The sequence below is a fragment of the Diabrotica virgifera genome, chromosome 10 (assembly GCF_917563875.1).
Source record: "Diabrotica virgifera virgifera chromosome 10, PGI_DIABVI_V3a".
Classification (NCBI taxonomy): Eukaryota; Metazoa; Arthropoda; class Insecta; order Coleoptera; family Chrysomelidae; genus Diabrotica; species Diabrotica virgifera.
This window is the reverse complement of record NC_065452.1, coordinates 16287250-16310329: the sequence shown is the minus strand read 5'-3', so window position 1 is coordinate 16310329 and position 23080 is coordinate 16287250. Positions and strand designations below refer to the sequence as shown.

The 23080-nt window shown below is 34.3% G+C and overlaps 1 protein-coding gene across 4 annotated transcripts in view; it reads right to left on the bottom strand.

Moving 5' to 3' along the window:
• LOC114333243 (plexin-A4) overlaps nucleotides 1-23080 on the bottom strand; it is a 933823-nt gene that overhangs the window by 167419 nt on the left and 743324 nt on the right. For all 4 annotated transcript variants that reach the window (XM_050663388.1, XM_050663391.1, XM_050663390.1 and 1 more), the window contains one exon: nucleotides 14107-14236. In XM_050663388.1, the coding sequence (XP_050519345.1) occupies nucleotides 14107-14236 (130 nt within the window). The remainder of the gene's footprint in view (nucleotides 1-14106; nucleotides 14237-23080) is intronic.

Here is a 23080-nt window from a genome sequence, read left to right as displayed (position 1 = left end):
TGGTGGGTTAAAATTACGCTGAATCCTATGTGTTAATCACATAGAACTTAAAAAAATAAAAAAAATTTAATTCTGTTAGTAAGGGAGGGTAACTTTTAATTTATTTATCCCGTCCATACGTGGAAAGTTTGATGCGCCAATGTCGACGCATGTGCCACTGAAAAGTGACGGCACAGTGTTCAAACGTTTTCTTTTAGGTTCTACTATTTAAGTTATAGGGTCCCATCGTGCCTAAAATGATTAAGAAATTTCACCTATAGCGGCTCTTAGTCTATAAGATTGGAACCAATTATTCAAATAAATACCTCGAATTCCGTAGAAATTTAATTTGTTTTATTCAAAATGTCGTGATTTACACAATCAAAAGCTTTGGCATAGTCACAAAAAACAGTGGCAGTGTAAAGATTATTGTTCAGTGCTTGATAATCTCATGTAGTACAGAAAACATGGCATCAGTGGTACATTTATTATTTAAAAAGCCGAACTGATTTTGTGATAGAATGTTGTTTTCAACGAGAAAGCACATACATAAGTCGGGCTTTTGAGTCTCTCAATAATTTCAGGTTAAAAAGCATTTAAACATTTCCGTTCAATGCTATATTTTCGGCACTACGCATTGTCAACGGTTGAAGAAGTTATAAAATATCAGACAATGAAAGTGCGCGGACAAATCGGCTCTACAGGAGAAACCTATTTAAAAATGTAAAAATTGCTCCCTTTGGTTCAATATATTTTCCGTTATCAACAGGATTCTGTCAGTGTAACACGATTATGGAAAGTCTGTAAATATACATTTATCATTGCTATTACCACCTCATTTACCCAAAACGTTTTCCAGCAATATATTTCTTTTAAGATTTTAAAACAGATGAAATTTACAGGAAGCCAAAACTCAACTGTACTGCAATATATTTTCTTTTGAAGTTAACTGGTTAATGAGTCACAATTAATTGTTGAAACCATTGGCAGGTAATCAATTGAAAAAATCCTTTGGAATCCCAAAGTGTACTTTGTGAAAAGAGTGAGTGGTGAATCATCATCAATGGTGCTACAGCCCTATAAAATAGCCTCTTCTTAAGTCTATTACGCCAGTCAGTTCTATTCATTGCCAACTGTTGCCAGTTTGATGCGCCCATTCTTCTACGATCCTCATCTACACCATCCTTCCATCTGAGTTTTGGCCTACCCCTATTTTTACTTCCCACAAGTTGTGACATAAGGATTCTTCTAGAAGGGTTGGTCTACTGTGATCTTGCTAGATATCCTGCCCATCTCAGTCTTCCTATTTTTATAAGAGATACTACGTCTTTACCACAAAATATATGTTTATATCTGTGGTATACCTCGTAGTTGTACCTCCTCCTCCAAACACAATTTTTACTGATGATACCGAATATTCCTCTCAGGATTCTTCGTTCAAATATAAGCCGAAGGTTTTCGTCTGCCTTTGAGATGGTCCATGTCTCCGATCCATATTGTCAACACTGGTTGTATAAGGGTTTTGTATATGGTTATTTTTGTTTTTGGCTTAAGTTTCTGCTTCTCATATGTCTACTCAGACCAAAATAGCATTTGTTTGCTAATATTATGCTTCGCTTGATTTCTTCCGTCATGACGTTCTCCTTGGCATAGGCGTAACCAGGACAATCCTAAGGGGGGGGGGGGGGGGTTACAACTACTGGAAGGTCTCCGAGGGGTATGGTGTTAAGCGTATAGAGCTCAAAGTACATCCCAATGGGGGGGTTATAACCCTAAACCCCCCCCCTGGTTACGCCTATACTCCTTGGTGATCAGGGAGCCTAAGTATATTAATTTGTCCACCACTTCAAAGGTAGAGTTATCAACCATGAATTGGTGACCGATGTTTCTGACTCTATTGTTGGGTGTTGATGATGTTTTCTCCTCATTTATTTAGAGGCTGAGAGGTGAATAGTCAGAGTTATATTAATAACTGCTCTTCCAAATTGCTGCAGCTTACCCACGAACATCATGCTAATGATGATATTATGTTTTGTCCAGACCTAGCATCAAGTCACTCCTCAAGAGATACCCAAAACTGACGTCAACACCACATCATTCCCTTTATTCCCAAAAAGGGATAATCCTCCAAATTTGCTGCAGGCTCGCCCAATAAAGGATTTTTGGGTTTTACTGTCTAGGAAGGTTTATCATGGAGGCTGAGAAGCCCAAGATGAAGAACAATTAAGGCCGATGCCACATTATGCGTTTTGACCGGATGCGGTGAAAACTCATCCGTTTCCAACGCAACCGGACCGACCTGTCACACTATGCGTTTAGTCTGGTGCAGTTTGTAAGCGCGTACCGATGATTCAAAACGCATCCGTTTCCAACGCAACCGGACCGATCTGTCACACTATGCGTTTTCACCGGATGCGGCGGAAACGCATCCGGTCAAAACGCATAATGTGGCATCGGCCTAAGACGGCGAATTTACGAAAAGCTGAAAGAAATTAAACTGAATTCAGTCCAGGACTATGAAAGACATTCGAATAAATATGCGTCTAGTACTAGTAGAACAGAAAGGGCCACATAATTCGATAGTATGTATATATGTATGTACACACACTCAAACTTATATGGAATCACCTGATATTTCTTATTATTTTGTGTGACTTTAAAAAAACGAACACACGAAGTATTTTAAAGCAATTTAATAACAAATACATAACAATTAACTAAAACAATAAAGTATTTAACAAACAAATTGAAAGTAGTTGTTTTAAAGTCAATAGCATACGAAATGTCAATGTAAAACGAATAATGTTTAAATTGTTTTTATTTTTTTATGTTTTGTGGTAGTCAGTGTTATCACCTCTAGTCCTTATGCAAGCTTTAGTTTGCGGGGCACGCTCCTAATCAAATTATCAACATTTTGTTGTGGTAGGTTGCTCCATCCTTCAAGAGCAGCTTGTACTAGCAGTGCGGTGTTTTGTGGATTATCCCGGCGAGCTCTAATGTTTCTTTAAAGCATGTTACATAAATACTCTATAGGGTTAAGCTCGGGGGAGCAAGCTGTCCACTTCAAACAAGGGATACCTTCTGCTTCAATGATGTCTCTAGTCACTCTAATGGTATGTGGAGGTCCATTATCATGCAATAAAATTAAATTTTCTCCTGTTGCACACCTCTAGAGCCTGACTACAGGTTATCAACATACCTGTGAGCAATTAAAGTTGATTGGATGAAAATTAAATGAGTTTTTTACGGATCACAATTCCTCTCGAGAACATTACACTTCCTCTTGTATATTTGTGAACAGATCTGACAGTTTTCGTTCTTGCTTGTCTTCCTCTACCTCTAAGTACACGATTTCGTGGGTCATCCGATTTTACACAAATCCTGACTTTTTCTGAAAATAGCACATTTTGTCAATTCCCAATGTTCCAGTTTTGGCGGTGAAGACACCAATTTAGGCGATCAATCTTGTGCTGCCTGGATAACTCGATAACCCACAACTGTCTCCTGCTGTATACTTTTTGGCACGAACTCTTCTTCTTATCGTTTCAACTGAAACAGTTACACCTGTAGCTTCCAAAAGCTGCCTTTGGAGCTGCAGGTGAGAAATGGTTGGGTGTCTTCCAGCTGATTTTGACAATTAAACGATCGTGGCGAGCCGTTATTACTTTCTGGAGACTTTCCCTTGCTTTATTTTTGAGCTTTCCTAATTCCTGTTACCTAGCATAGGTTTTGGACAGAACGCCCTGTGTTACGCCTACCTCTACAGCTCTGTTACGCCTTTCTACCCCTCTGAGAACGTTACTTTCTCCACAAGACCAATAATCTTTTCTCGTTGTAAGTTCTATAACCCCACATGAGGCATACATATTTTCGTTTTTGGACGCAAAAGTTAGTTTATTTATTTTCGTTCAATTTGCAACTCAAGCAAATAACCTATACCGTACCGAGCTGTACTATCCGATAGTCTTATATTTGTTTATTTTCAATAAAAACCTTTACTACTCTAAAAACAATAACATGTTTTTTCAAGAGAAATAAATATTACTTTGAAATACATGGTGATTCCATATAAGTTTAGTTGTGTGTATGTATGTATGTAAACCATTATTCCTCCTGTGGGCATAGGGTAGTCGATATTTTTTCCAGTTCTGCCTGTTTTTCGCGATGTAACTAATCTGTCTAAAGGTCATATTGGCTTCTGCTTGGGTACTTCTAATCCAAGTTTTCTTTGGCCGTCCTTGTTTTCTTCTTCCTTGTGGGTTCCGATGTAAGATTTTCTTTGGAATTTCGTTTTCGCTTTTTCTTAAAGTATGTCCCAGCCATCCAAACTTCCGTTTGCGTATTTGTTTTCCAATTTCCTCTTCTTCTGCTCGGGCCCATAGCTCTCGGTTGTTTATAACTTCGGGACACCATATCTTAAATATTCTTCTTCGACATCTATTTATGAAAACCCGGAGTTTATTTTCTATTGTTTTAGTAATGATTCACGATTCTGCGCCGTAGAGTAAGACTGGTTTAACCACTGATTATTGAAGACTTTTATTTTTGTATGGGTTGTCAGGGTGCTTGTACGCCATGTCTTATTTAGTCTTACGAAAGTGCTCCTGGCCTTATTTATTCTTTTGTCGATGTCTCTAAGTACTCCATTATTTTTCGACATAGTACTTCCTGGATAGTTAAACTCGTCTATTTCTTCTATAGTTCCTTCTTACTCTTAGTTGTATATTTTGTGTCGTATTCAAGCTCATCGAGTTGGTCTTTCCTTTATTTATTTTTAATCCGACTTTACTCGCTTCTGTTTCTAACGCTTCTATCTATTCCTGCATATGTTGCCTGTTCTGCGACAGTAAGCATATATCATCTGCAAAACCTAGATCTTCAAGGTTTTCCGTTAATCCCCATTGTATTCCTCTTCTTGTTATTTAATGCTTTCAGAGGTTAAATTTCTCACATTTAATACCATCCTTGAGTTATAAGCTCTCACTGGATGCCTCATTTGTCACTCTATCAGTTCTAATAACGTATGAGTTTTATTCGCACACAGACGGACGGGCGGACAGACAAGCATGAAACCGGAAGTATATTGTAGCAAAAGAATGAATCACCGGCCGCAAATAGTAGTTCCAAACGGTTCCATCTCCAGAACATTCTGGCGGAAGCACGATATACGTGGAATCGGTGGAGAAAGACATTTAACTGAAGCCCTCAAGGTCACTTGCACCGCATAAACGAACGTGTGTCGTCTCTTCTCCTCGCGGTTGCAGATAAATCAAACTGTAAACTGTAACAGAACGCGAAATAAAATATATACAGGGTGTTTGGTAAAGAATGGGCCATAGCTTAACCTCAGATTTCTGAGGTTAAAATAGGTCGATTTAAGCTAACTTACCTTAGTACGAAAGTTAATTATAACCGAAATACAGGGTATCAAAGTTAAAGTTTTATTTTATTTATTTTTGAATATTTCCTAACAGGCATGGGACAACAACACGAAATTTGGTAAGTTGTGCTGGTATTGTACACCCTACTAAATTATATTAAACAAACGTTTCTGGCTACTACCAGAGGCGTACGACGGGGAAACGTGAATGGTTGACCCTTCCCAAATTCTACGCCACTGGCGGAATTGCTATTTTAGTGCAATTTTTTGATTCTCCAATACTATCTATGTAAATAACATACTCTTGATTCGTAACAATAAAGCCATTAGTTTTCGAGATATTTGAAGCTAAAAATAAGTGTGCCTTTTCATTTTTAACTTCAAATATCTCGAAAACTAATGACTTTATCGTTACGAATGAAAAGTATATTATTTGCATAGAAAGTTTCCGAAAATCTAAAAATTATGCTAAAATAGCAGTTTTATTATTGGCGTAGAATATGGGAAGGGTCAACCATTCATTTTCCCCTGTCCTGTCGTACGCCTCTGGTATTAACCAGAAACGATTATTTAACATAATTTAGTAGAGTGTACGGTACCTACACTTTCTGCCAAGTATCATAAGGATATGTCAAATAGTTTTATAGTACCGGGCACACATACTTGTTAAAGTTTTAAATAAAGAATAAATTATTAAAAAAAAAGAATACTTTAAAATAATCTGACATATCCGTGTCATACTTGGCAGAAAGTGTGGGCACTGTACACCCTAATAAATTATGTTAAATAATCGTTTCTGGCTACTACCAGAGGCGTACGACAGGGGAAAGTGAATGGTTGACCCTTCCCAAATTCTACGCCAATGATGAAACTGCTATTTTAGCATAATTTTTAGATTCTGCAATACTTTCTATGCAAATAATATACTCTTCATTCGTCACGATAGTCATTAGTTTTCGAGATATTTGAAGTTAAAAATGAAAAGGTACACTTATTTTGATTAATGTAGCTTCGTTTTTAGCTTCAAATATCTCGAAAACTAATGGCTTTATCGTTACGAATGAAGAGTATGTTTTTTACATAGAAAGTATTGGTGAATCAAAAAATTGCACTAAAATAGCAATTCCGCCAGTGGCGTAGAATTTGGGAAAGGTCAACCATTCACGTTCCCCCGTCGTACGCCTCTGGTAGTAGCCAGAAACGTTTGTTTAACATAATTTAGTAGAATGTACAATACCAGCACCACTTACCAAATTTCGTGTTGTTGTCCCATGCCTTTCAGGAAATAGGTATTCAAAAATAAATAAAATAAAAGTTTAAGTTTGACACCCTGTATTTCGGTTATTATCAACTTTTGTACTAAGGTAAGTTAGCTTAAATCGACCTATTTTAACCTCAGGAATCTGACGTTAAGCCATGGCCCATTCTTTACCAAACACCCTGTACCTATACAATAATTGACTATATTAATCGTAAAATTACTTAGTAGGAAAGAAAAAATTCAGTGTATTTTTAACATTTTAATACATAATGCCACAAACTGTATTTATGTAAAGTTTTTAATTTCGTGGCAAAAATGTTGATGTTATTCACCCGGTGCATTCAGGGCGAGTACAGTCCCGGTGAATAGTGGAAGTCCGTGAGAAATCCGGTAATTACGAGCTGGTGGGTGGGTAAGCTAGAGGTGGGATCCTTTTGTATTGCAGTTATTTTCGACAACAACTCAAATTTACAAGATTTGTAAAATGTATTCAGTATCCAATATAATATTGTCTTTGTACTACTGTTGGTGCTATTATTATTCTTCCATTATTATACAGTTGTACAACTTATTGTACTTGAGGTTGTTTTCTAACTTCTGTGTTTCCCACTTAACATATTTATGTATGTTTGTTTTCCCCAATATTGTCGTAACTATTTAACCATATTAAAGTGAACAGACGAGTGATGTTGAAATCCAAAAGGACATGATAATAGTCTAGTCGCAACATAGGGGGTTCCGTGTACACTTTTAGGTCGCCGCGATTTGATGGTGGTATTATAGGTTTTTTGGGTCGCTGAATCCAATGGAAGTGGTCTGGAAGCCCAAATGTGGCGCTTTTAATTGTTATTAACAAATTATGGTAAAATTAGGTATTTTTCAGGAATTATTAGAAGCCCTGTAAATAAATTGATAGTGTTAAGGTCTTCTCAGGTGTATTTTTGGTCGCTGAATCGAATGCGACTAGTCGCGATTACTCAAAGTATGTTCTTATTTTGTTAATAACAAAATAATTGTTTATTTGCCGAAAAGCTCGAAATGCGCTATCTACAACAACTTTGTAGTCTTTTTCGTAGTATTTTTATACGCTAAATCGATTGCCACTAGTCGTGATAGCTTACACCACGTTCCGACTTTGTTATTAATAAATTATTGCAAAAATAACTGTTTATAGTACGTTTACTCACGGTTTTTGCTCTAAATTAAAAAAAAACCACTTGGAATGACATGAAATTTGACATGCACCTAGCTAACATGTCAAACAAAATAAGTGATATTGTGCCGATGTGTGCTTTTACCCTGGGGGTGAGTTTCACCCCGTTTCGGGGGTGAAAAAAGAAACCTTTAAAATAAGTCCGGAAGTGGATAAACTCATTAATTTTAAGCATCTCTTGTTCTATACAGTGTTTTCACTAAGTCAATACTTTTTGAGTTATTTGCCTTTTTTGTTGAAAAATGAACATATTCACTCGCAAATAACTCAAAAAGTATTAACTTAGTGAAAAAACTGTATAGAACAAAAGTTGCTTAGAATTAATCAGTTTATCCAATTCCGGACTTATTTTAAAGGCTTCTTTTTTCACCCCCGAAACGGGGTGAAACTCACCCCCAGGGTAAAAGCACACATCGGATCAATATCACTTATTTTGTTTAACATGTTAGCTACGTGCATGTCAAATTTCATGTCATTTCAAGTGGTTTTTAGATTGAAAGCAAAAACCGTGAGTAAACGTACTATAAACCGTTATTTTTGCAATAATTTATTAATAAAAAAGTCGGAACGTGGTTTAAGCTATCACGACTAGTGACAATCGATTTAGCTTATAAAAATACTATGAAAAATACTACAAACTTGCTGTAAATAACGCATTTCGAGCTTTTCGGCGAATAAACAATTATTTTGTTGTTAACAAAATAAGAACACATTTTGAGTAATCGCGACTAGTCGCATTCGATTCAGCGGCCAAAAATACATCAGAGAAGACCTTAACACTATTAATTGCGACTATAATACCACCATTAAATCGCGGCGACCTAAAAGTGTACACGTGTACGGGACCCCCTATGTTGCGACTATAAGTCAAAAAGATACTACAATGTCAAAAAACCACCAGCCAGACATTGTCAAATTCAATGACACCGAAGTGGTAAATCAATTTGTGTATCTGGACATCCTCATAATCCATGCCGGAGGATGCACCAAAGCCATAAACAGAAGGTCAGCTATGGCCAAAGGAGCAACGACAAAGCTCACCAAAGTATGAAAAAGCCGCAACATCACCATGGATACAAAGATAAGGCTTGTAAAAACAATGGTCTTCTCCATTTTTCTATTTGGATCTGAATGCTGGTCTTTGAAGGAAGTCGATAAACGCACTATAGACGCGTTTGAAATGTTTTGTTGCGAATACCCTGCAAGAAGAACCAAAAAGTCTATATGTAGACAGTTTCACGTTACAAGTAGCTTAAAGCCACCGCTTACTTTGATCATGTGGTGCGTAGAGACGGTCTGGAAGAGCTGTCATTGCAGGGGATGGTGCAAGGAGCGAGAGCCAAAGAAGATCACCAACAAGTCATGTGGACCACATTACAAAAGCGGTCGGAGCACCACTAAACCGTTGCTTCAGAGTTGCAGAGTATGTAGACAGATGGAGGCAGTTTAAGAGAGATTATATATTGAAGATCCAAGGTGGCACGATGTCCGAATCGGATAACCAACTAGGAAGAAGAAGAAGCAATTTTTGCAAACAAATTAAAAACATGCTAGTTGTGCTTTATTTAAATTCGAATTTAGTTGGGTTGGAATGCGTTGTGCTGAATGTTCAAAGGCGTTTTTCGAGTTTAATAAGTGTTTTTCCTTTGAAATGAACCACCAACTGCAAGAAAATCGAAATTTGTCAGAAAATGACTGTAACAGAATTATCACTCTTCGCGGAGAAGGATACCGTCAAGTTGAACTCGCTGAAAGTTTTAATGTCACTCAATCCAGCATTTCAAGAAGTAACTCTAGAAGCCCCAGTGTACTGTTACTGGAAGTAACTCTAGAAGCCCCAGTCAAGGCCGTAGAAATGTAACAACTCCTAATCCAGACCGGTTCTTGACACTTGGTATACTAAGACAAAAGTTTGTCACCAGTACTTCTTTCTCTACAAAATGAATTTTTGTATCGTTATAACTTTAGAATAAGCCAAAAACGATAAGGAGAAAACCGAGTGTGTACCCACGTGCCCATTATTCACCAGATCTCATAGAATGCAAAGATTGCATTTTGCTCGTGAACATGTTGTTTGGAATAATGACGATTGGAGAAGAATATTGTTCACTGATGAATCCAGGTACAGTCTGTTTTCTGATGACAAGCGGAACAGAGAATACAGAAGGACTAGAGAACGCTACGTGCAATGTAACATTGCATGGACTGTACAGTATGGTGGCGGCTTGTTAATGGTGTGAAGAGGGATTCATTTGGAGGCTCGTACGGAGTTAGTTAGAATAGATCAAGGGCGGCTTACATCACACAAGTACATTACAGACATTTAAGAAGGGCATGTCGTGCCGTTTGCACTATTTATGAGAGATAAGTTCATGCTTATGCAAGATAATTCCAGGCCACACACTGCAAGAATTGTGCAACAATAGCGTCAGGAGGTTGTGATTCCTGCCATGGTTTGGCCTGCAAGAATTCCCGACATCAACTCAATAGAACATCTTTGGGACATCATAGAGAGACGACTACGGTGCACCAAACACATTAGATGAACTGTTTTTGCGATTAGTTGAAATTTAAGATCAAATTGATCAAGATGGAATAAGAACGGTAATTCTCAGTATGAGAGATCGTTGTCAAGCAGTAATTAATGGTAGAGGAGGCAATACTCGCTACTAGACTAATTCCGCCATTTAGTTATGGTGTTGGGTAGTTCTATTTCAATACATTTTTCGTAAAAAAAAGAAAAGTTTTGTATTTCAGATGTTCTAAAATCAACCGTAAAGAACAAAAGAACAAACAAAAAATTTTTCATTATGACCAAAATTATAGTTTTAAAATAATTATGCGTTAATTTTGGCGCGCAGTGTATTTTGAACTCATTATCTTTTTGTACTTAACAATTTTCAAGTTTAGTTAATTTTGTTAAAAAAATGTTGACGCAGTTAAAATCAAAACGTAATAATAGCTGCTTTTAGAGTGAAAGCGTTATATAATATTAAAATATTTATAATTTTAGCTGGTTGCCATCTCTAGTGATCGACACTCGCGGCGCGGCGCATGGCATTCCCTATCGATGATATCATAGTAATGTTATGAATATTATTTTCCCGGGAAAGTGATATTGGCATTCAATTATAAAAAGATTGTTAGGAAAAACTACAGTTTTATAGGTATTACGCGGGTATCTACAAAGGCTGGTTTCACTAACATACGGTAAATTTTCATGAAATGCTTCAAACTTATCGACTTCATCTACAGGGCGGGCTTCTCAACCGTCGAGAAAAAGACCAAAGTGTACATCACAACAATTTCCAAAAAGGAAATAGAAACCTATCAAAATAAATGTACTTTCAAATAAAACTGTGGTTAATTCCCATAAAAGGTAAAAAAAATAATATTAAAATAAATAAAAATGTTGAATGGGTTGCATGTGAGACGTGAGAGTTCATTTTAGACCAGGGCGCATCTGTAAGAATATTAGTACATTTGGACGTTGAGAGGTGACTCATATTTTTTATTGCAGAAATTGCTTGAAAATAACTCATATAATAATATATGAGTTATCCTCCCACTCAAAAAGGTCCGGAACATTGTTTAAATAATCAAAATCTCAAAAAATGATGGAAAAATTCGATTTTTTTCTTCGTTTTTTGATTATAACTTTAAAAGTATTCATGTTGTTCTGAAGCTATTTTCTTGTGGCATTTTTACAATTTTAACTATTTAGAATGGGAAATAAGCCACAATATTATTAAAAAATGATTTTTATTAACGTTTCGACGCCCAAATCGGGTGCCGTTGTCAAAATACTATTTTGACAACGGCACCCGATTTGGGCGTCGAAACGTTAATAAAAATCATTTTTTAATAATATTGTGGCTTATTTCCCATTCTAAATAGTTAAAAGTATTCATTTCTGAGAAAAGTTGTACTGACATAAAAGTTATGTAATTAAATTTCCTACAACATAGGATTCGTTAAAAATTTAAAAAATTGTCACCCTTGTTGCGAAATAGCAATAATTGCGAAAAAAACGATAAAAACGATAAAAAAAGAAGTATCCGCATTTTACGTTTTTCAACCATTTGTGCTACACTTAGGGTCTTTAAATATTACCCAGAAAAACTTTATGATATAAGAAAACAATACTGTGAATTTCATTAAGATCGGTTCAATAAATTTTGCAATCCAACTTTCGCAAAAAAAATTCATTTTTTCAAAATGTTGCAGGACTGAAAATAAAGCAGGTAGCAAATTGAATTTTTTCTTAATATAGAAGAATACTGTACCTTTCATTTGCAATTTGCAAAATTAAAATCGGTTAACCACTACGGCGTCAGGAATTTTTTTAAATAAACATATTTTTTGGTACTACGCGCAGAACAGCGGATAGTTTGCTCTGATTGGGCATTCCAATGACCTTTGATAATGATTGATAAATTTTAATTTTTAGTACATTTCGATATAAATAAATAAATTTGTTTATTGCAAAATAAAAACACATACTCTGTCCTTTGAAATAACACTTTTTTTGGCAAAAACTTTCTTTGTTCATATATTTTAAGTTAGAGAGTTAGAGAGTTAGTTTATTATTTTTAAAAATATGCAATTGTTTAAACAATGTTTCACAAACAATAATCAAATTACTTAGTTTGACTTAGTTTGACTTTTGTGGAATTAAAATATTAAAATACAACAGAATATAGAGTAAGAAAATAATATATTAGATAAAGATTGGAAGAAATTTTGGTGGAAATCAACTTGTGTGAATCGAACACCGCTGTCCTGCGCGTAGCACCAAAAATTAAGGTTTATTTAAAAAAATTCCTGACGCCGTGGTAGTTAATGGATTTTAAGTTTAAAAATTGCAAATGAAAAGTACAGTATTCTTCTATACGTAAAAAAAATTTCAACTTGCTATCTGCTTTATTTTCAGTCCTGCAACATTTTGAAAAAATGAATTTTTTTTGAGAAAGCTGGATTGCAAAATTTATTTTGCAAAATCTATTGAACCCATCTTAATGAAATTTACAGTATTTTTTCATTATATCATAAAGTTTTTCTGGGTAAAATATGAAGATCCTGAAAGTGTAGCATAAATGGTTGAAAAACGTAAAATGCAAATACTTGTTTTTTATGGTTTTTTTCGCAATTATTGCTATTTTGCAACAAGGGTGACAATTTTTAAAATTTGTAACCAATATTATATTGTAGGAAATTTAATTATGCAACTTTTATATCTGTACAACTTTTCTCGGAACTGAATACTTTGAAAGTTATAATCAACAAACGAAGAAAATAATCGAATTTTTCCTTAATTTTTTGACATTTTGATTATTTAAACAATGTTCCGGACATTTTTGAGTGGGAGGATAACTTAATTATTATTATAGGAGTTAATTCCAAGAAATTTCTGCAAAAAAATATGAGTCATCTCTCAACGTCCATCTAAAAACAGATGCGCCCTGGACTATTTTGAATGAAGTCAAAGACAGACGTACTCTCAATCACGGCCGGATTTAAGGGAGGGCGGGGTGGGCCCACAAAGCCCCAAACGTAAAAATGTCAGCGTATTATTCACATAGAAAATTTTTGTCATTCAATTAACTGTGATATTTCGGTACATGGAAGGTTTCACTGCTGTTGAAAGGTTTTTCATATTTTTGCCAAATCGCGGTCATAGTCATAAAGCAGAAGATATATTTAATTCTCTAACGACATTCTTGCAAGAACTTAAACTGTCTTAAAGCAACTTACTAGATGTCCGATATAATCAAAGAATTTTCAATTAAAAAATCTCGAAAAGTACTCGGACTTTAATCATATATTTTACTATGTTTATTTTTAATATTTTACTGTAAAGAGATACAGCTTTTTTTTAAATTTCTATATAAAATTTTTATATATATTTTTTAAATTTCTGAATGGGAAAACCCTGTATTTGGCTGTATATTATAGTTATAACAACAATTTCTTTCATGGTAGGAGGTAGGGCCCCACAACAATTCTGCCCAGGGGCCCCCACTGTCTTAAATCCGGCTCTGCTCTCAATCATTTATTGTAACTTCCGACGACCGGTTTCGCTCTCTACAGTATGCAGAGCATCTTCAGGTCAACGGATACAAGTCACTAAATGATTCGGTGAATGTAACTCTTGCCTGAAGATGCTCTGCATATACTGCAGTCTTCTGCAGTATTCTTAGTCAAAAGTGAAAGATGGCCGATTGGCTGGATCAGCGCATTCAATAACAATAATATCATCAATCAAAATCTTACCGTTCGTGCTGTTGTTCTTTGCAGTTGGTTCGGTATGACAGATGTAATCGTCGTACATCTTCCACTCTTGTAGCTGATCCAATACAGAGGATCTTTGGCAGCATCTTGACAGTCAGAACGTAAGCTACATCTGAAAAAAATATATAAATTATTTCACCGAATTTAAGAAATCGTCTTAGTATCACAGAAAGTAAAAGTTTTACATAAAGATCACTATACCGTCTGCTAATGGTCACTCTTACGGTGTTTCCTGATTATACAAGATTTTTTTTGATTTTAAGAGCTCGGATACATGGCAGCGCTAGCGCTTAACGCCGCGTTTTACCTGTTTTCCTTGGGAACTTGAAAAGCGGCATTAGGTTTTATCAGGTAAAGCAGGTAAAACGCGGCGTTAAGCGCTGGCATGTGTCCGAACCCTAAGGGTAAGCACAGAACAAGTAAGTCGCGGTGGATGTGTAGGTCGCGGTAGATGCCACTAGTTAAGTCGCCGTCGATGTCGACAGCACATAGCAAGGAGGTGACCTGCGCTGTCAGTCGAGCTAGAACCACTATCAAGTGAAGTAGTTTAATGAAATTTGAATGACAAAAAGGTTGTGCTTTTGCGATGTTGTGTCAATCAAGTGATGATAGTGATGAAATGTCAGCTGTAACCAAATGGTGGGTGATAGATAATATATCCAACAGACGGTTTTCAGTGCATCCAATAAATTTGAAAAAAAGCCGTTTAGGGGAATATCATCTTTTTCACGAACTGAAAAATGTCCCAGAACGATTTTATTTGTATATGAGGATGACGCCTGAGACATTCTCGTACTTATTGGAAACAACTACTCCCTATTTGGATGGATCTGTATCTCACCACAACTTTATTTTTTTTTTAACAGAAATAAAGCTTTTTTAACACTTTAAAAAAGTTGTAATGTGTTATCCCCAAGAATGCTTCATTATTTGGATATTTCACATTGAATTATTCTATTTGGAATTTTTCGAATATGAAGCTATTTTTCATTAGCTATAACTCTGCTTTTGCTAGGTATAGAGACCTAGTATATACACCGTTTTTTTTCACTTTTTTTATAGGCTATAGTTTTGCTAAGAATATTTTTTTGATAAAATGCTTACGTTTTGAGTTATTTGCGAAAAACCGTATAAAAACGTGGTTATTTTGTTGGAAAATGAACATATTCACTTGCAAATAACTCGAAAAGTATTGATTTGGTGAAAAAACTCTATAAAACAAAAGTTGTCTAAAATTAGTCAGTTTATCCATTTCGGGACTTATCTTGGACATATATTTTTTCACCCCCGAGATGGGGTGAAACCTATCCCCAGGACGAAAGCACACATCGGCACCATATCACTTTTTTTCTTTGACATGTTAGCTATCCTTATGCCAAATTTAATGTCAATCCAAACGGTTCTTTAAAATTTACAGCAAAAACCGTGAAAGAATGTACTATATTCTCATTTTTATCAATTACCTGTCATTCCAATACAAGTTGAGTTACTATCTCCTTTCACTCCTTCGCAAGAACATGCCGGTTATGATGTTGTCTGTGGGTCTTGTCCCACAATACGGAAGTTAGCTGCACAATTGCTATCAGATCCTCCTTCATATTTAGCACTTCAAAAACTTACTGAATTTATATACTTTAGAAATTCAAAAATAAACTGAATACGAAAAAAGAATTATATAAAAAGTAGCAACTCAGGTAGCGCAGGTAATGACAACTTGGCCTCGAACGACATGTACCTAAAACAAAGTGATTTTCAAAAGCATCGAAGCATCGATGTAAACCTCCTGGATGGCATCGCGCTAAACCTCCATCGCGACTTACCTGCTCTGTTCGCTTCCATTCATTACAATGTGTTTGTTTTACATGGATGTCGACATCGACTGCGACCGACAGCTACAGCTCCACCGCGACTTACTTGTTCTGTGCTTACCCTAAGGAGCATTAAGTATAATAACCTCCGCTCTGTTGAATTCCACACAATTATTCTTAACCCAGAAATAGACGGACCACTATGCAGAGCTACTCTATGGATCCAAACAGCAGCTTCCGATGATTAGCCGTGGGTCCTTATGTAAAGTGGAAGTTGCACCCCAGACGAGCGACTGTGGCCAGCCACAATAGTGGCAAAACCCATTCAGACGGACCACTTTTGTAGCTGCCACAGATATTGACGAGAGTTTACATGGTGAGCACGTAAAATGAATTTTGATTCCGAAAGATTTTTAATTGAAGTCCAAAACAGACCGGCTATATGGGATACAAGAACCCGAGGGTATAGTTATAGGGCATTGAAAGGAAAAGCGTGGGACGAGATCTTTGAATTATTTGTTCCTGATTTTAAAGAAGGTAGCCCTATCGAAAAGAATAAATCCGGTAAGCAATATTTTCTCTATTTATATTTACATTTTATTATACATTTTGAGGAGGAAGGAGTCTGAATCCATCATTAAACTGAACAAAACAAATACTCACAATCTTGTTTGTTTATTTATGTTAAATAGTGGGGTCCCATCATAGGCCAAAAAAGGTTTTATTGTTTGTTGTAGAAAGCAAAACGGTAAGTTAAAAGGGGGTTGCAAGTTAACGTGTTTATTTGGATATATTTAATGTCATCAACTCCTTGAAATAGGACCTCGTTACCTCAATTGTAAGGTTGGGAATCTTACTATTTGTGTGTGTTTTTTGTGTTGAAAATTGTATCAATTTAGATTCTTCAACAATGGAGACCATGAATTTCTAATTCTTTGTAAATCTTCATATAAATCATCATATATTTCGATTCTATAAAGTAGTGCAAGATTTTAAATATTTTTAATTTAGAATTATTGACCTATGTCATGTTCACAGCTTTTTCAATTGTTTATGTTAGTACGTGTATTGCATCTATTGTTGATCTTCCTTTTCTAAAGCACTGTTGATATAGTCCTATATTTTTTTCTGTGTATTGATTTAGTCGGTTTCTTATATGTAATTGTGGTCAAGATCTTATACGTTGTATTTAGTAACATTTAGTAACATAATAATGGCTCTGTAAATGCAGCACTTAGTTCGATCTCCTTTTTAAAGATTGGTGCGATATGTCCGGTTTTCCATTCTATGGGCATGCTTTTGTCCTTAAAAATTGTAACCATTAACTTGTGCATTCGCTTCGTGAGCTCCTCTCCTCCGTTGATGATCAGTTCGTTGTTGATTTCATCTGTCTCCGGCGTTTTGTTTACTTTTAGTTGTTTTAATACAGTATTTCTCATGATCATTTTTCAGTGCGTAACAAATGATAGGAAAAAGGGTAAGTCCGTGATAATACACATTTATGACATTTATTCTAACATGACATTTTAGTTAAATCTGACAGTTGTCACATTTTACTTTCAATTTGGAATAAAAACAAATCAAAAGTGTTTCTTGCATTTATAAAATGGTATTTTCTTTGATTTGTATAGTCTTATAAATTATACAGATTATATTTGTAATATTATTATCTAATTAAAAAAAAATTATTTTTTTTATTATGGCGCCATCTATCGACAACTAGAATAAATGTTATAAAAATGTCACCGACGAAATGTAATCACCGACGTGCCTTTTTTTCTGTAACATACAATTTAATGCGTTAGAAAGAAATCGAAAAACTGTGACGCACTGAAAGATGATCATGAGAAATACTGTACCTCCATGAATTCCTGATAAGTAGGTGCGCCTTCCTCTTCATATCGATATCTGTTATCTCTTATGTCCTCATCTTCTGAATCTACCTTTTGGTTGTTTTTGTATAGGTCCGTGAAATGTTTTCCCAATCTTTTGTGTTTATTTTTGTGATAGATTTTTTGGTACTATATTACTGTTTTATACAGGGTGAGTCACCACTAACGGGACGGAAGATTACAGCGAAATGGTAAAAGATTTGAAAAAAATTTAAATTGAATAGTTTGTAAGTTGATAAAAGCTACATCTTAAAATTATTTTGAAATATACACGGTGTTCCAATAAATGGCGGCGTATCAAAGTTATATTTTTTCTTATGGAACACCCTGTATTTTATTGCATTTTTTAATTGTCCGCAAAAAATAAGGTACAGTTTCATAAGGCTTCCCTATACCTATGTACAGAGTGTTCTGAGTTATGTTGACTTTTCTTAAAATGTAAAGTTTTAAAAGAAGGCTTATTCTCAAATTATTTAAGAAATTATAAAAACATTACTTTTACATCTAAATAGTTGGATATTGGTTGAATGTATTCCATGATTAATTATTACACATTGGTCTACAGGGTGTACAAAATTTACATTTCATTATTGGAAGTATTCAATGTGTCATATGATGCTTATTTTAAATGGAACACCATGTATATTAATAAATAATTATACTAAGCAAATTTACCTCTTTCGAATGGTATATGGATGTCCTATACCTAGGTGTCATAGTTTTTGCGTAATTTACAATTATTTAAATTTTTAATCTGTAAATTGATTTTAAAACAAAAGATGTAGGTAATTAATGTCATTGTATGACATTGTCAGTTTATGACAGTACGGTCTGGTAATTATCAAACCTATAAACATCCGTGTATGATATTCAATTTTTTTTACTTAAAAACGGTTTTGGCAGAGCCAATTTCATTCAAATTTAATTGTCCCTAAAAATGAATAATCACGCTATCTATGAAAGGGTAGACACGCTACTTTGCATTGGGGAATATTTTTAAATTGCCTCTTAGCTTCTAAAGTTTACGCCTAAAAGTATCCTGATAGAAGACACCCAAAAAAGGACGTTTTTGAGAGATTTCTCGATAGATTACGTGCTACTGGTAATGTTGCATAGCCACGAAAAGTTAAATAAAAATAAACCATTTATTTTTGATGACGTCAACGAACTTGATGTCCTGCTTTCTGTTACGGAAATCCCAAATACTAGTACGTGAAAAATTTCGAGTCAATTGGAAATCAGTCAAACGAGTGTATGTAGAATACATAAGAAAGACCACTATCATCCATATAAAACTCAACTTCACCATCATTAGACAGAACAGGAACGTTTAACTTTTCGTTTATAGACTTTAGAATTTGGAGAAGATCCTGAGTTTTTTTAAGAATGTATTGTGTACAGACGAATCTACCTACTTTTCATAATATTCGTCTAGTTAATAGACATAGATTTCATTTTATTATGATACAGTAAACAAACATTTTACTGTTGATCGCCAACATCCATGAAGTGTTGTTTGGGGCAGTGCCTATTCTGAGCGAGTAAAATCGCAGAAAATCTGAATGGAGCAACTTTTTTAAATTTCTTAAAACAAGTTTTTTGGATCCTTCTTAAAACCTTCCACTTAGCGTGCGAACAAACATGTGGCTCCAATTGGACGGAGCTCCTGCTTATTTTTGACGTGATGTTAAAAACAACCTCGACATAAAATTTAGAAAGAAATGGATAGATAGATTCGGGCCATATATTTGGCCACCTAGGTCACCAGGATTGACCAAGATGATTTTTTTTAAATGGGGTTATATTTATTAAAAATATTGTAAATGCTATACTTCCTACCCTACTACTTCAGATGATATTTTTATGAAATTAAGAATTTCGAACGCTTTTGCGTCTATAACACCAGCTATGCTAAATAATGTAAACAAATCATTTAAAATCGCTTGTTGTATAAACATTTTGAACATGTACAGTTGCGGTCATTAAATAGTTTACAGGAATATGTATCTAGGAGCCGATTTTTTAAATTTTTACCCCGTGTAAACGCACCTTTTACGTCAAAGTGACGTTACCAGTGGTGTACCTAGAATAGGTTGTATAAAATTAAAAAATCAAAATAATATAAATAATATATTTTACAAAATTTAACAAAATGAAAAGTATAGAAAGAAGTCTTTTTGAATAAATTTGATTATGATATTAATAACGAAAATAAGGAAGTCTAGTTTTAAAATACCCTTTTATTTTAAATCTATTTTATATTAAATATTGATAAACACATCTTTGTTTGATTTTCCATATACACATATGGCTCACGTTTAAATCTGCAGCAACTTGCCTTAGTGACCAACCTTCTTCGAGTTTGGCAACTGCTCTTGCTTTTTGCGCATCACTCAAATGCATTCGAATCATTTTGGAGGAGTTTGATATCGTTTTATTTTATTTTTCAACATTTCTGAAATTTTTCACAAGCATTGACTTCTAAATTTTTTGACTTTGACAGTTATCAAATCCGTACCACACTGCTAGTACTGCTATTTTTGCAGTATTACAATGTAAAAATTAAAGTGTAAACTATTCAGTGACCGTAACTGTACATACATAACTGATAATTTTTTACTTATATTATAGTAAGTTGTGGTTCATTTTTTATTATTTATGTATTTATTTTATTAAGATTCTTTATGTTTCGTTTTGTATTTAGTTATTTTCAATAACGAAAAAATGTATTTTACAAATCAGCAAATAAAAATATATCTACATATTTATTTACAACTACACTCTATAACAACTATGCCAAGATAATGGATTTAAAAATCGAGAGTGACTATAAATATTTTTAAAATCGATGTACCGTTTAAGAAAATTGTAAATTACGCAAAAACTATGACTCCTAGTTATAGAACATCTAATACCATTCGAAAGAGGAACCTGTGTTTAGTATAATCATTGATTAATATACTTGGTGTTCTAATAAAATAACCATCATATTATGCTACGCTACATTGAATAATCCAATAATGAAACTGTAAATTTTGAATACCCTGTAAATAAATGTGTAATAATCAATCATGGAATGCATTAATTATAAGATAATTACCAGACCATATTGTTATAAAATAACAATGTCATACAATGACATTAATTAACTTCATCTCTTGTTTTAAAATCGATTTACAGATTAAGAATTTAAATAATTGTAAATTACGCAAAAACTATGAGACCTAGGTATAGGACATCCATATACCATTCGAAAGAGGTAAATTTGTTTAGTATAATTATTTATTAATATACATGGTGTCCTATTTAAAATAAGCATCATATGACACATTCAATACTTCAATAATGAAACTGTAAATTCTGAACACCCTGTACACAAATGTGTAATAATTAGTCATGGAATACTTCAACCAATATCCAACTATTTAGATGTAAAAGTAATATTTTTATAATTTCTTAAATAACTTGAGAATAAGCCTTATTTTAAAACTTTACATTTTAAGAAAAGTCAACATAACTCAGAACACTCTGTACATAGGTATAGGGAAGCCTTATGAAACTATACCTTACTTTTTGCGGGCAATTAAAAAATGTAATAAAATACAGGGTGTTCCATAAGAAAAAATATAACTTTAATACGCCGATATTTATTGGCACACCCTGTATATTTAAAAATTATTTTAAAATGTAGCTTTTATCAACTTACAAACTATTAATTTAAAAAAAATTTCAAATCTTTTACCATTTCTCTGTAATCTTCCGTCCCGTTAGTGGTGAATCACCCTGTATATTCGAACAATTTTTTGTTATCTTTATTATTCGTTTCTAATTCTTGCATTTGTTCAGAGATCCATGTGTCTTTTCTTCTAGAGTTTCAATGCTTCTTGTTTTTCTTTTATATTATTGGTTCAGTTGTTCCTCTTCGGCACTTTGTAGCCGAATATAGCATTAAGCATAGGAAATGTCTAGTCTTCGCTTATAATATGATCATAACAGAAAAGTTTGTATGTCATGAAATTGAAAAAGCGACGAGAGAAACATTTTTTTTATTTAAAGAAACTTTGTTGATTAATTTTTCTATAATAAACTTTCCAGTATACATATTAGCAATTACCTGTCCTTTCGTTCACTTATTTATAAATAGTATTTTAATACATTTTTATCCAATTTAAGTTCCCGTTCTAGTGATACTCTTTCAAGAAAAAAGTAAAGTACATTTATCTCCACAACTTCAATGAAAAGTACTCACTAGATTGAAACGTATCCGCAGAATTCTCTTTCATCAGTTAGTTTAGATCCAGGCTTATCCATTTAAGTTGTAAAGTTCTTCAGGAAAACGAAGTTTTCCCAATGAAATAGTAAATACTGGAAAACTATTATTCAAGAATCTTTTGAAAAGACTAATGACTGGAAGGAGTTTTAAATGTATTTTCGATAAATTAAATCACTATAAATGTACAATATAATGATAAATTCTTTAATTAGTTTATAAGATTCCAACATTTTTGTAAAAGGTAACTGGATGTTTATTTTGTATTATGTTTGTATGGGATTAGCCACGGTTTTGTTGTAATGAAAATTACATTATTACCTAAAATATACTGACGTTTTGATTTCCACCCGGGAAATCGTCCTCAAAGAAAAGATTAAAAAAGAATTTTGTTAGAAGCTGCGTGACCGCCAATTTGTTATTGTTGAGGTTATATCACAACACACATCATGATCATCATCATCATTCAAACTCTTCCATCCACTGGTGGACATAGGTCTCTCCCATTTTCCGCCACTCTCCACGGTTCTGTGCGTTTTGTTGCCATTTCTTGGATATTCGTTTAATGTCGTCCATCCAGCGTATTGGTGGTCGTCCTCTGTTGCGTTTGTCTTTTCTTGGGCGCCAGTCAATAATTAATTTTCTGGTCCATCTAGAGCAGCGATACTCAACCTTTTTCTTTCCTGGGCCACATAGTAGCTATTGCCACAGCTTGCGGGCCGCAATCAAGATGAAGTAGTATACAGGGTGTTTCATTGGGAAACGGAAATACTTGAATGGTGAATAAAGGTAAATGAGGCGGTTCTAGACATACTAAATTAATTGCTCCACCGACTTTATAACCGAGTTACAGTGTGTTTTATCGATTTTGCCCATTTCTTTCTGGACCCATAACTTAAGAACTACCTTGTATATTTTTTTGATATTTGGTACATATATGTCGCATTTAGAATACAAACCACCCAACTACTAATCACAAGAAAAAT